The following is a 13,470-nucleotide window of genomic DNA, read 5'->3' on the forward strand; positions in this document are numbered from 1 at the left end:
AGCAATAAAAGCAGCTCGGGGAAAAGTTGGAAAGAAAGCAACGATGAGGTCTGCTGCTCTTCTGGGAGGAGATTATTTGCAACGACAAACAAGAAAACCATCTTTCAGGATAGATTCACGCATAATTTCTTCTAAATTTAAAACAGCAGAACGGAATTCTTATAAATACAGGCCAAAACTTTTGCTTTTTTTTTTTTAATTATAGAGTTTAAATTGTTTTTTTGGGTATCTGGCCTGAACAGAAGGATCAAGGTGATGAGCAACCAGTGGCAGCGAGAGGCCGCCTGATTCAACTGGGCGGGAGATACTGCTGAAGAGTGTCAGGTGGCATCACACATCGATGAACCGGCGGGAGGAGAAAGGAGGAGAAGACGACGAGGGGAGGAGGTCAGGCCTCCGCAAAGCACAAGGACGGAAGGAAGAAAGGAAGAGCGGAGGGAGAACAAAGGAGGAAAGCAGGGACATTAGCAAAATCAAGAGGACGCCTTTGGAAATGGTTTAGGGCGAGTGTGCGGGGAGCCTGTTGCTAGGCGATGGGTGCGCTGCAGTGGAAGTAAACGTCTATTTCTGTCGTCTGAGTTTCCAGGGTGCAGACTGGCAGCTATTCCTGGAGCTGGAGTCACATTCCCTGCTGAACCGAATGAGCGAGGAGGAAGAGAAGGGGGGCGTCTCACACACACACACACACACACACACACACACACACACACACACACACACACACACACACACACACACACACACACACACACACACACACACACACACACACCGCCATATCGGACGTGTTGACACACAAATACACACAACGACTTCCCACGTACAAAAGACACACACCTGGACGTCCCGGTGCATGAAGCCAAAGCTCCAGCTGACATCATGTATAATGTTTTGTTGCACATTTGCATGCAGGCAGGCCACACACACACACACGGAGGCTGCGTGGGATGTTGAGCCGTCTTTATTAGAGACCAACAGAACTGATGGGAGGTTAAAGAGCGTATGGGGCGAGGAGGAAAAGGAAGCTCTGAAGGAGAAGGATGACTGAGATGGAGGGACGAGATGGGCAGAAGTGGTGAAAAAGAGCTGACAGATGGTCATATTTAATAATGGAGACGGGGAAGTGGGAATGAGCTGAATAAAGCCAAATCAACAGAAAGGATGCGGCACAAGACGAGCAACATTTAGCTCTGAGAGAAGAGGAACAGAGACAACACGCCGAGACATGAGTGCATAGATGTGTATCAGGAGAAGGACTGTGGTTTTTACTCAAATAAATCTCTAAGAACAACTTTTTCTTTACCATTTAGCTACAGTATTAAGGAAAAATCCGCAGCCCCCATTCGGATACGCACATATGAAAATGAAACTAAATTCCTACATATATCAAATCAAACAACACTGACGTACACAAGAAAACTGAGAAAAAGCAAACTATGACGGGTTAAAGTGTGCAGCCCTGCACATCTGAGCAAGTGTGAGCAGGAAGATTAGAGGAGCGAGAAGAGGACGTTTCATGGGCCTTACCTTAACATCAGCCTTTTTGTTGAGCAAGGTCTTGGCTGCTGCAGTGACGAGAAGAAACAACCAGTTACGGGCGTAGACAAGCAGCCACCACTCACACGTTCCTCGCTGGTTCAAACCCGGATACTTTTAACCCACTGAAGCCTCCGGAGATTCTGTTACTTTGTCTTTTTAACATAAAGTATGTACGTATGTATCTATACACATCTATCTATCTATACATCTATCTATCTAGTCCTGACAACTCCTCTCACAAATGTGTCCACCTCCACAGAGCTGCACTGAATGGTTCACCGACTCTTGTGCCAATCAGAAAACTTGTTCCTTCAGAAATAGGATGCATTTCAAATAAACTTTTATGAGGAAACGTTGTGACAGGCTTCAACCTCCTTCGACTAGGATGCTCGGCTCTATGATCGTTACTAATCAGCACCATTGATCCTTAAATGCGAGTTAGCTGTGAGAAAAAGCTTCAGCCGCTTTAGTTTTATAACCTTGTAAACTGAATTGTTTTTGTTTTTTTTGTTTTCTTTAATTAAAGCATGTTGTTGTCGGTGAAATAAAACACACCCGGAAGCCTTTCTCTGTTGTCAGGTCTGAGATCGATGTCCCCCTGGAGCCACGGGGAAGCCGAACAAAGACGGCTGGCTCACAGACAGTAAACCCAACAACAAGTCTTCAATTGTTCTGTGAAGGCCTGAAGGGGGGGATTAGCCTTCAATATGCTCACCAACGTTAGGTAATGAGGGACATGATAAGAGAGGAGTGTTGGAAAGCAAGAATGATGAAGCCAAGTCAGCCCCTGACGTAAAGTGCAACAGTCTCTTAAAACAACAGAAACTGCATGGAAACGATCTGCAGCTCCTTTTATTGGGACAATGCTGTTTAGGGGTGGGCAAAAATATCGATATGGCAATATATCGCGATACTTTTCCAGCCGATTCAATATCGATATTCAAAATTTGAATATCGATTTTTTTTTTTTTTTTTTAATTTATTTATTTTTTTATCCCCAATTTTTTTCCCATTATATCACCCAGTGCTCCTACCTAAGTGACAGTCCTGGGCATTGCCACTCTCTACCAACCCTGGGAGGGCCCTGCACTGAGCTCAGGTTTTATTTCATTTTATAATTTATTTTTTATATAACACAATTGCCTGTCCTTAAAAAATGAAAAATAATGGACAGAGGTTTATTTATTTATGGATTTATATCCATACTGACTGATCACTGTGCCTGTCCTTGGTTTTAGTACCCATCTTTCTTGTGTTTATTATCATTTGCCACATAATTAAAGCAATCTCATACTAAATTTAATGTTAATTTCATATGATGTAAATAATATGACAAAACATATACAAATATGTTGTAACTTTAGCTTGTATAGTTATAATAAAACATTGTTTTGACTCAGTTTGTCCCATGAATTGTCACTATAATCTGATGAACGTGCAACTCGGATTTTAAGATCCATCACTATCATCTGATGTACATATATACAACTTGGATTTTAAGATGTGTAATGCATTTTTAAATTTTTCGGTGAACTATGTAGAATATAATAATCGGGATATCGCATAATCGGGATATCGCAATGTGTATCGTATCGTGGCTCAAGTATCGTGATGCGTATCGTATCGTGAGGTCCTTCCCAATACCCACCCCTAATGCTGTTAAAGCAAAATGCTTCGGCTGTTTTACATCCAGACCCTTCCAAAATAAGAGCCTGATGCTGATGTGGCTGGATGCAAACGAACTGGTGAAATTAGTTAAAAAATATAAAAAGTTACTGTCCCAGTGAGGTCCTGTGGATTATTTACTCTTAGTTATAGAGGGGATTTACTGTATGACGACTGTTCAATGAGAGAAACACTGTTCTGAAAGCTATGTGAGCACTTTTTTTTTTTGAAACAAAAATATAAAGTTGATCTTTGTGATGAACAAAAAAAAGCTTACTGATCTGCATCTGAACTTAATAGCTCAGTACCACAGAAGAGCCAATAGAAAAATGGTCCAGTAAGTGCACTCCTCACTTTAGACTATTTTGGGTTTTTCTGATAGGTTTATATCAAAGTTCCCATGAAGCTGCATGTGTGACCATAAGCTAAAGCCCCAATGTTCTCAACTCATATTAATACATGCTCGAGTGTACAGTTTGAACCGGGGTTAAATCATTTGATATCAACGTCTACATTACAACAGAACCAGAGTAACTCCTTTATAGTAGTCTTGTGAGATTATTATCAATAATATATGACCCGCCAGTTACAGCGCACAGATGCTCTCCCGCTTCCGTGGATGTGGTCCTCGGTGGAGATGCGTGAGCAGCTGAGTGCAGTTTCAAGTCTGATCACATGCAATCACATCAGCACCCCGGTCGTTACATAAAAACACTATTTTTGGCAGTCTGGTATGTGTTTCTGTCTCTCCTTTTCCTTTCTTCTCCTCTCTCTGAACATTCAGAGTCGGAGTTTCCAACCTCAGTTTTTAAAAACAAGTAAAAAGAAAAAGCTCAATTTAATCAAGTGGGTGATTTCAGAAAGGGCGAACCAGAGGCCATTTAAAGGAGCCCAATTTAATCCAAATGTATTCCCAATGACAAGTGAACAGAATAATAATGGGGGAACGGGCCGTGCACAGCTCATTGCCGCCTTTTGTTCTAGCTTTTGTTTTTCTGCCTCAGTGATCGAGGATCTCTCGCTTGAAGTGAGTTTTCATATTCAGCAGCCAAGAGAAGCACAATAGGAAGAAAAAAAAAGGCCCTATATAATCCAGCGGGACACAAGAGCAGCATGATGCTCCTCCTCGGTGTTCTTTTGAATGCTGGTTGTTACTGAGGAGAAGAAAAGGGGTCAAAACGATGTCAAGATCGCTCCCTCGTACTCTGATTACTCAAAGGAGGAATACGGAAGCGGTAACGGAAGGTGACACCAGCCTTTTTAATACAACATTGTTTTGTTAAAGATACAAAATACATAGGAAACCTGGAAAGAAAGCAAAGATCAATAAGGTGTTATGTCAAAGGCAGGTACAGAAGCAAGGGGCGCTCCTTACCTTGCCACAAATTACACATGAAGCAGGAAAAGAGAGGAAGAAGAGATTAAAACAAAAACAGTCAATCGTAAATAACCACTAAAACATGCAAGATGCATCACTGCAGGAACGGGGCAAGGATGGGCATTGATTCACATGAGGACTGGCTGGTCAGCGGACGCAGAGAGTCTCAATAACATCACGTTTCCTCCGGTCATGCATGACAACGGTTCTGCTGGATGGAGATTACTCCTGCGAGTGTGAATGTACTAAACCTCCGGTAGGCCAACGAGGCTGATATCAGGAGTCAGCTCGCTGCACGTATACGACCAGAGCCTGCTGAAAGCTGAGGGACACAAGTAGGTTTGGATTTTTCTTTCCCCTTAATAATAAAAACCTTCATTTAAAAACTGCATTTTGTGTTTACTTGTGTTATCTTTGTCTAATATTTAAATTTGTTTGTTGATCTGAAACATTTAAGTGCAAAAAACATGCAAAAAAAAAAAAGAAATCAGGAAGGGGGCAAACACTTTTTAACACAACTGTATGCTATCCCTACCAAAAGCTCTCCCTGACGGTAATCAGATCTTTGAATGGTTCAAATTAAACCTGCAGATGTTTTCCCAGCTTCCCCGGTACAGCACACAGTAACAGCAGATAGCGAACGCTGACTTTAATGACTACTTCTTTTCATGTCTGAGTTTAGGTTTCCTCCCTGCAGATGGAGGTTTTTAGTCCTTGAAAGCAAAACAAAGTGGTACAAAAACAGCTGTCTCCCTGCTGCTGTCGAAGAGGTGGTATTTCATCTCATCTCAACTTATATGGTATGTTTACCTTTTTTTTTTAAATATCGGAGCCGTGATCAATGTTTTTTAGTTGTTTAAATTCACAACGTGGTATAAAGGTTCCATCTCCTCTAAAGGTGTTTTTATAGTATAGACAGTTCAAAATATATATGCAGGATATATATTTGTTATTTTTATTTCACGTGTACAAGCCCAGCCTTGCATCGTCCTCAGTGTTCATCGTGCACCAACAGTCCCTGGCGTGGCAGCGCATGCACCAGTCCAGTGCCCCATGCAGCATTCACCGACAGCTGGCGGGCAGATCCGTCCTCTAAGTTACAGGGGTGAACTTTCCAGTGTCATCGTCCGACAGAGAAAAGAAGAAAGAGGGAGAGAGGAGTGAGGGGGACAGTTAGACGTGGAGTTAGGACTGGAGGAGGGGAAAGGGAGACTGATGCTGGAGGAGTTGTTGACAAGTACTGAGTGACTTGAGAGACAGAAGTGACAAGAAGGGCAGAAATGTCAGCCGATAAAAAAAGGGTGGATGGGGTAAAAATTAGGGGTTAACAGAATGAAATGGTGGTAAAAGAGTGAGAAGGAAGCGAGAGACAGGACAGCTGTGTTACTGGACTGAGGCCATGCTTTGTGACTGTGTTTTAGGATGAAGATGACAGGACGAGGAGGAGTGATGACAGAGTAGTAAACGGCGCCGGAGCCACCCTGACAGATGTTCAAGAGGAGGCGACAGATGTGCCGACAGCGGAAATGACAGCAGTAGCTGGGCTTCCATCCTTCAACTCTTTACTTATAATATTTCACTTTGCACTCATGATTGAAAACTGAAATATTCATTCTAGCTTTTCCATAACTGACGAAATAAACGGCTGAGTTAAAAAAGAAATAAATGAATAAAAACGATCAAACACGGTGGCAGTGCGATCTTGGCTTGGAATTACAACACAGCCTTGTTTGCAAATAACTGCTATATTCTAGGGCTGTTCGATTTTGCCCAAAAATAAAATCTCGATTTTTTTCTCTCAAAATCCGATTACGATTATTTTGTGAATTGACAAAAGGCAAAGAAATGATTTCAAATATGCAGTTTTTTTATTGAACATTTGCCCCATTGGGCTTTAAGTGCAAATTTTGCTCTTATTAAACCAAAAATGAATGAATAAAGTGCAAAACTCTGTAAAATAAGTTGAAAAAAAGTTTTAAAAAATATAATAAAATATAAAGTTTTATCTGAAAAAATAAAATCAGCAAATCAGCACTTGCAAACATACAGTAAGTTATATTTCCAATTAAATAAAACAAGACATTTTCTAATTAAACTAAACTGGGTCTTTGCATGCTAAATAATAATGCAACCCATGAAGGAGGTAGAGGTGTGTAATGTCAGTCATTACATTTGCTGTTCACATTTGCAAGTTTTTTGCAAGGAACACGAGCCGGTCTACGGCATCTGGCTTGAGGGATGCCCGGTGGCATGTTCCAACGCCCCCTCCTACACTAAAGAGCCTCTCCGATGGGGCACTTGTCGCAGGTATTGAGAGGTATTTCCATCAATCATTAATATGGTATCAATCATTAATATGTGTGCAGACAAGGTTAAAAAAAAAAAGTGAAAAATCGATTTTACGAGTTTCACGTTTTAACATCGTTCTAATTACATAATCACGATTACGATTTAAAATCGATTAATCGAACAGCCCTACTATATTCTATAAAAGATCACACAAACCGCCACTTTTACTACACCTATGTAGAAAATGATGCCCTTTCATAAAACTACGTACAAACTATGTCTCCTTTCGTACGTTTAAACATTGTGGATGAAAACATAGCTAATCCTGCAGCTGACGAGTTGATGGGAAACGCAGGTCACAACGTGGCCAGCCATCATGCTCTGAACTCCCATGCTCAGGGAGGAAGGGGGGGGGGGGCAGAGACACGTGAGAGAGAGGACAGAAAAAGGTTGAAAGGCCGAGAGGCAGGGACGGAGGAGGGACACGTAGAGGCGGGTGGCATGCCCCGGGCGAGCCACCGTGCTACCTTGTTCCACCAGCCCTGCGGTGGTGCCGGCGGCTGCAGCCGCCGCGGCCGCCGCCGCAGTCACAGAGGCTGGAGCGGTGGTCTGCCTGCTGCCAACTGTTCAAGAGTCCGATACCCAGTCACACATGAGGAGCGAGCGTCACGGGATAAGGGAGGGCAATGGGGTGAAGGACGGGGTCGAGATCAAGAAGGGTGAAGCCATGTTCACAAAGCGGTTTGGAGGAATAAAAGGCGATGCGGAGGGCGGGGGGGTCGGGCAGAGGGGGGGTGGAGGGAAACGAGGAGGAGAAAGGTACGATACAAGGAAGGTGGAGACAAACGGGACTCATTAGTGAAGAGAAGAGGGATTCATTTATACACACAAACCGCTGAAATCTGAGCCCTCTTTCATACATGGATCCTCTGATCTGACCAAAGCATTGTGGGAGAGAAAACATGTCACGCAGCGTACAGATCTACGGTACGTCTACCTGGAAACAGCATTCATGTTAAGATGGTGGTGTAGAAAACAGCTGATGTTAGTAGCTCATCAACGGCATCAACACTGCTGAAGAAACTGGTAGCAGTCATTTTAAAAATAGTTAGACCGAGAGTTTAACTTCTGTAGCATCTAGCAAACAAACCGATGCCCGTATGTGGCAGCTCACTCATAACCCTTTTCCACCAAACTGGTTCCAGGCTGGTTCTGTACCCCTTTTCCACCGGTTTGGTGGAACCGGGGTATCAGAGCTCACCCTCGATCTCCGATTTATTCACCTGATGGCCTCCAACTAGTCATAATGGAGCAGCACTTCCTACGGAGAGGAGAGCGAGTGATGAAAGGTGTGTGGTATGGTTCTCATTTGGATTTTCAGGCTTCTCACCGTACCGCTTACTTGCATGCTTGCATGTGCACAGACATCCAGAAAAAACAGACAAATATTTGACATCAAACGAGAATCCAGTGTTTATGATTTCATTAAAAAGAAGCTCATCACTTATCCTCCCAGGAAATATCTTATTTCAACCGCATATTACTCTCTTTGAGACTTGATGGTGCTGAAAACTCGGTGGATACGCAAGTTCTCATTTCACCAACCACAACAGAGGTGAAGCTTCACTACGTTCACTAAGAGTCACTTCTGCTGATGTTTTGACCTACTCTTAAATAGGATATAGAACTGGGACAAACATGTCATTCCCACCTTGAGGTTTTGTGGGAGTCGGGGTACAAACGTTTAAATGCAACAGTAACAATTCAGATGTGTAATCTGGAAACTAAAAAAGTGAGAGTGAGAGCTTCTTGTCTCCGCTGTTGGGCTTCTTCTCGGAGACAAACGTGGCCACGCACGTGCAAACGGCAGTCGTGCTCGAGCACGACCAGGACCAACGTGGGCGGCGGTACCAAGACGGAGGGTCCGTGTGGCCGTACACATGTATAGAGACAGAAAGGCAGAAATACACCTCACATTCACAGCTTGCTCTTCAGGTTCAGTGTTTCTCAACTTCCCGTTGTTGAAGTTCAGCCTCGTGCAGGAAACACAATCCTCCAGCTTTAGCGTGAACTGGTCCTAAGTTACCGACCTCATATTTAAAGTGAGGAAATAATCAGTTATGTTTCATTTAACCAGTAAGAATCAAACTGCAGGAAACAGACATTTTAGAAAGACTGTTTTCTGTTTCTGACAAAGCCACTTTGAAAAGTAAACTTGTAATTCTTAAATGTTATCCAGCGAAAGAAACTGACGTAGGAGACCCAGTCTGTTTGTCAGAGACACCGGCAAGAGGAAGAGACTGATCCGTAAAGCTGGTAACATCATTACATACGGATTATCACATCCCATTTTTGTAAATATATTGATCTCTTTATCTTATGTATCTTATACGGTAAATATGCCATACTCACTGCTGTCCTACATTGTCATTGCTTCGAAATTTCATTTCCGATGCAAATCCGAAATGACAAATAAAGTCTGTCTAAGTCTAATCATTGGACAGCCAGTCATTCTCGACAATACTTTCTAATAGTTCAGTCTTATGAGAAAGATAATCACACCTGCACAAGTAAATATGTCCCTTCTTGCCCTGCCAGAGTTTATATTCTATATATATATTCTATTATACTCTTACTTCATTTCTCTCTCTCTCCAGAAATTGTAAAAAGGTAAAGAAAACTACCATTTTTAACTAAAATATTCAAGAAAAGTTACGGGAAACACTGAAGTTGTGCTGCGATGAAATGAAAATGTGATTGTGCTTTTTAAAACATGCCCTAAAAGCTTCACTTAAAAGGTTAATTTGTCTCTGTCTATGCAGTGACCTGCGTTTACAAAAGTTTCAAATCTTCCACGGTCTAAGCACAAAGCTTTGGACTCCTGAAGGCGTTTCTGGTAGATGATATTAACATTAAAGTATGGGGATGCTCCTTAACGGCCTCGTTTAAATTCAGCACACGATTCTGCCTCGCTGAGTGCTTTATATTAAATTATACTCGTTCACCAATGTGGATGGAGGGGAAAAAAAAGGACACAGAACTAAAAAGAGAAATGTCCATGAAACACTCACCAGAGAAATTTCGAGAAACCAGCATGGTAGTGAGAATGGCCCCCTGGGAAGGAAGGAAAGACCAGTTTTGATATTTTGATAAATAAATATCTGCTTTGTCACTTAGCAAAACTTCAGACGTTTAAATTTCAGCTTAAATCTCTAAATTGAAAATAAAAGACACATCTTACTTTGAAAAAAAAAATTCTCACAGTAGGGGGAACTTTATTAAGGTTTAAAAAAAGAAAAGAATATCTAAGAAAAGACTTTGAAAGCATCCAATCAACACTGTTTGATTGGAAGAAGATGAAACAAGCAAAGAACATTGGTGAGCCTGTGGTGATTGTTTACTGATGAACATGAGACACAAATTTAAAGCATCTTGCAAAAAATAAAAAGGGGAAAACACCAGGCCGTGGACTCAAAGCAACTGCCCTTTTCACGTCTTTCTTTCCTCATCTGAATCACAAACACAGCCCAGATCGCAAGGACGGGGAAAGCTGATAATATTCTGATCCTGACCGTCTAAATGGATAAAATAAAAGCTCCTTCCCAAACCAGAGCTCTCAAAGTGGAGCCTAGTGGAAAAACATCTCAGTGTGGGCTCACAGCTTTAATTTAAGGCCTTTTTTTAAAACCCATTTTAAGAAAGTATCTCTATTTCCAGCGATTTACAAAGAAGTTTGGGTTTATTCATTCATTTGGGTTTATTCCTTTATTCAACACAAATGGGGCAGATAAAGGATCTGGAGGTGATACCAGACTGAGTCCGCGTTTCCCAGCATTCGTCCGTTTAATTTCAAGCGTACATCAAACCCAACGTGGAGTTTATGAAACCAAAATCATCTCACCTCTGTCCTGAATACACTAAATAACTAAAACCAAGAGTGTGAACTCAACTTACTGCACTGGATTCCTACTAAGTGTTTTAATCATATGGAAAAGTCTCTTTCTTGTTGTCTACCATGAAGCAGTCTGACCTTGTCAGTGCCTGGTTGTTTTTAGGTGTGAAAAGCCACAGACAATTGGTTGAAGCTGATGGCACGTGAGCTGAATGGTGCCACATTTGCCTGCAGCCACCTGCGCTTCTGTTTCCAGCTGCCAGTGCTGCTGGCATTCGAGCCACGGCGAGAGGCCCAAAGCAGCAGGGCAACGGTGTCACGCTCCAATAGCTAAGCTGTTATATCCAGACAAAATGTCAGCAATAAATCAGTGTTGAGAGGAAAGTTTGTACTTAGGATATCTTTGGGTCTCCGTGTTTTTACAACATAAGTCCAATCGTACACCTCTCAGAGACTTTACGTGGTATCCTGAGCTACATATGGACTACAACAGGAATCCAAGTGAGGATAACTAATGTAACAAAAAAAATAAAAGAAGTGTCTCAGCAGGGAAGTGAGGAGAATAATAGCTGTTTCCCCTCAAATGAAAGCTTGTTAGAGCAGAAAACAAGGACCATGTGGGGGAGCTGACGCATGCACACGGACCTTGAGTTTCCTCCTGGCGTTGAATTTCTTCAGGCACTCCACGGTCTCCTGTCTGTGCATCATAGATGCCACTGTAGACCGTTGCTGGAGAGAGAGAGAGAGACGAAAACAAGAGGAAAAATTCAGTTTTCATGAAACCTTTTGTTTACTTCAGTTTTTTGTTGTTTTTTTCTTCTACTTGTTCAGGTCATGAAGAGGACACTTACGCAGACCCATGGATGCTTGAGGGCCTCCTGGGCAGTGATCCTCTTGGCTGGGTTGATCGTCAGCATCTGGTTGATCAGGTTTTTGGCCTCCGGGGTTACTGTGTCCCACTCCGGCGACGGGAACTAGAGGACCGAAGAATTTAAGGAAGAAACGTTTTAATTCAGCCCAAACTTGAGCAGCTGCTATTACTGGCACAGCTTTCAACCTCAGGGTGCAGTCACACCTGTCAAGTGGTGCTGTGCTATGCCGGGCACGGCCGAGCCTCCCTCCCAGCTCCCGGGCTGGACCACACTCACATTACTCCATTCTCAAACGCGGCTTGTAAACACATCATCGTCTCATTACATTAAGGGCCTGTTTGCTCGCTTGAAATCACGATGTCAACACAGCTGACTTTGTGGCTTTCTCCAAGTTCTCCTGATCTCCCGGGCTAAACCGCTGTGTGGCTAAACCATCGCCAAACCATTCACAGTCTGAGGAGGTGCCCTCGAGCACGCCTCCTCAAACTGTGAAGGACAGCAGGAAATGACCTGCGTTTGAGCGCTGAACGGAGCCCCCACACCGACCAGATAACAATAGCACCGTAGCATAATAATAACAACAATAAGGTAATAGAGGTAGCATAATCATCAATCCTGCTGGGGAACGCTACGACTATTGTCAAGACAGAAGCGCAGCAGTAAACAGAGCCAAAACTCAATCTAGTTATAATAAAGTATAAAGTAATAATAAATATTTAGGAAAGGTTATGTTTGTTTATGGGTTGAAGAATGTTTTGGAAGTCTGCAGGAATATGTTTATATTAGATTAGATTTTTATTGACATTTTTATTATATATATATATATATATATATACATATATACACACACACACACACACACACACACACACACACACACACACACACACACACACACACACACACACACACACACACACACACACACACACACACACACACACACACACACACACACACACACACACACACACACACACACACACACACACACACACACACACACACACACATATATATATATATACACACACACACACACACATTTATATATATATATATATATATATATATACACACATATATACAGTGGGGAGAACAAGTATTTGATACACTGCCAATTTTGCAGGTTTTCCCACTTGAAAAGCATGTAGAAGTCTGTAATTTTTATCATAGGTACTCTTCAACTGTGAGTGATGGAATCTTAAAAAAAAAATCCAGAAAATCACATTGTATGATTTTTAAGTAATTAATTTGCATTTTATTGCATGACATAAGTATTTGAGTCATCAGAAAAACAGAACTTAATATTTGGTACAGAAACCTTTGTTTCCAATTACAGAGATCAGACGTTTCCTGTAGTTCTTGACCAGGTTTGCACACACTGCAGCAGGGATTTTGGCCCACTCCTCCATACAGATCTTCTCCAGATCCTTCAGGTTTCGGGGCTGTCGCTGGGCAATACGGACTTTCAGCTCCCTCCAAAGATTTTCTATTGGGTTCAGGTCTGGAGACTGGCTAGGCCACTCAGGGACCTTGAAATGCTTCTTACGGAGCCACTCCTTAGTTGCCCTGGCTGTGTGTTTGGGGTCGTTGTCATGCTGGAAGACCCAGCCACGACCCATCTTCAATGCTCTTACTGAGGGAAGGAGGTTGTTGGCCAAGATCTCGCGATACATGGCCCCATCCATCCTCCCCTCAATACGGTGCAGTCGTCCTGTCCCGTTTGCAGAAAAGCATCCCCAAAGAATGATGTTTCCACCTCCATGCTTCACGGTGGGGATGGTGTTCTTGGGGTTGTACTCATCTTTCTTCTTCCTCCAAACACGGCGAAT

At 42.5% G+C, this 13,470-nt stretch overlaps 1 protein-coding gene across 42 annotated transcripts in view; it reads right to left on the minus strand.

The window, feature by feature from the left end:
- Nucleotides 1-13,470, minus strand: part of camk2b1 (calcium/calmodulin-dependent protein kinase (CaM kinase) II beta 1) — a 100,591-nt gene that overhangs the window by 36,551 nt on the left and 50,570 nt on the right. For 17 of the 42 annotated variants that reach the window (XM_061730587.1, XM_061730586.1, XM_061730582.1 and 14 more), the window contains exons 10-14: nt 11,615-11,737; nt 11,409-11,492; nt 9,943-9,985; nt 7,399-7,494; nt 1,528-1,562 (exon numbers count right to left, since the gene is read on the minus strand). In XM_061730587.1, coding sequence (XP_061586571.1) covers nt 1,528-1,562; nt 7,399-7,494; nt 9,943-9,985; nt 11,409-11,492; nt 11,615-11,737 — 381 coding nt within the window. Of the gene's footprint in view, nt 1-1,527; nt 1,566-7,398; nt 7,495-9,942; nt 9,986-11,408; nt 11,493-11,614; nt 11,738-13,470 lie in introns of all 42 variants that reach the window. The other 25 variants (XM_061730601.1, XM_061730596.1, XM_061730595.1 and 22 more) reach the window with 2 other exon arrangements.

This window comes from Cololabis saira, chromosome 9 (genome assembly GCF_033807715.1).
Source record: "Cololabis saira isolate AMF1-May2022 chromosome 9, fColSai1.1, whole genome shotgun sequence".
NCBI lineage: Eukaryota > Metazoa > Chordata > Actinopteri > Beloniformes > Belonidae > Cololabis > Cololabis saira.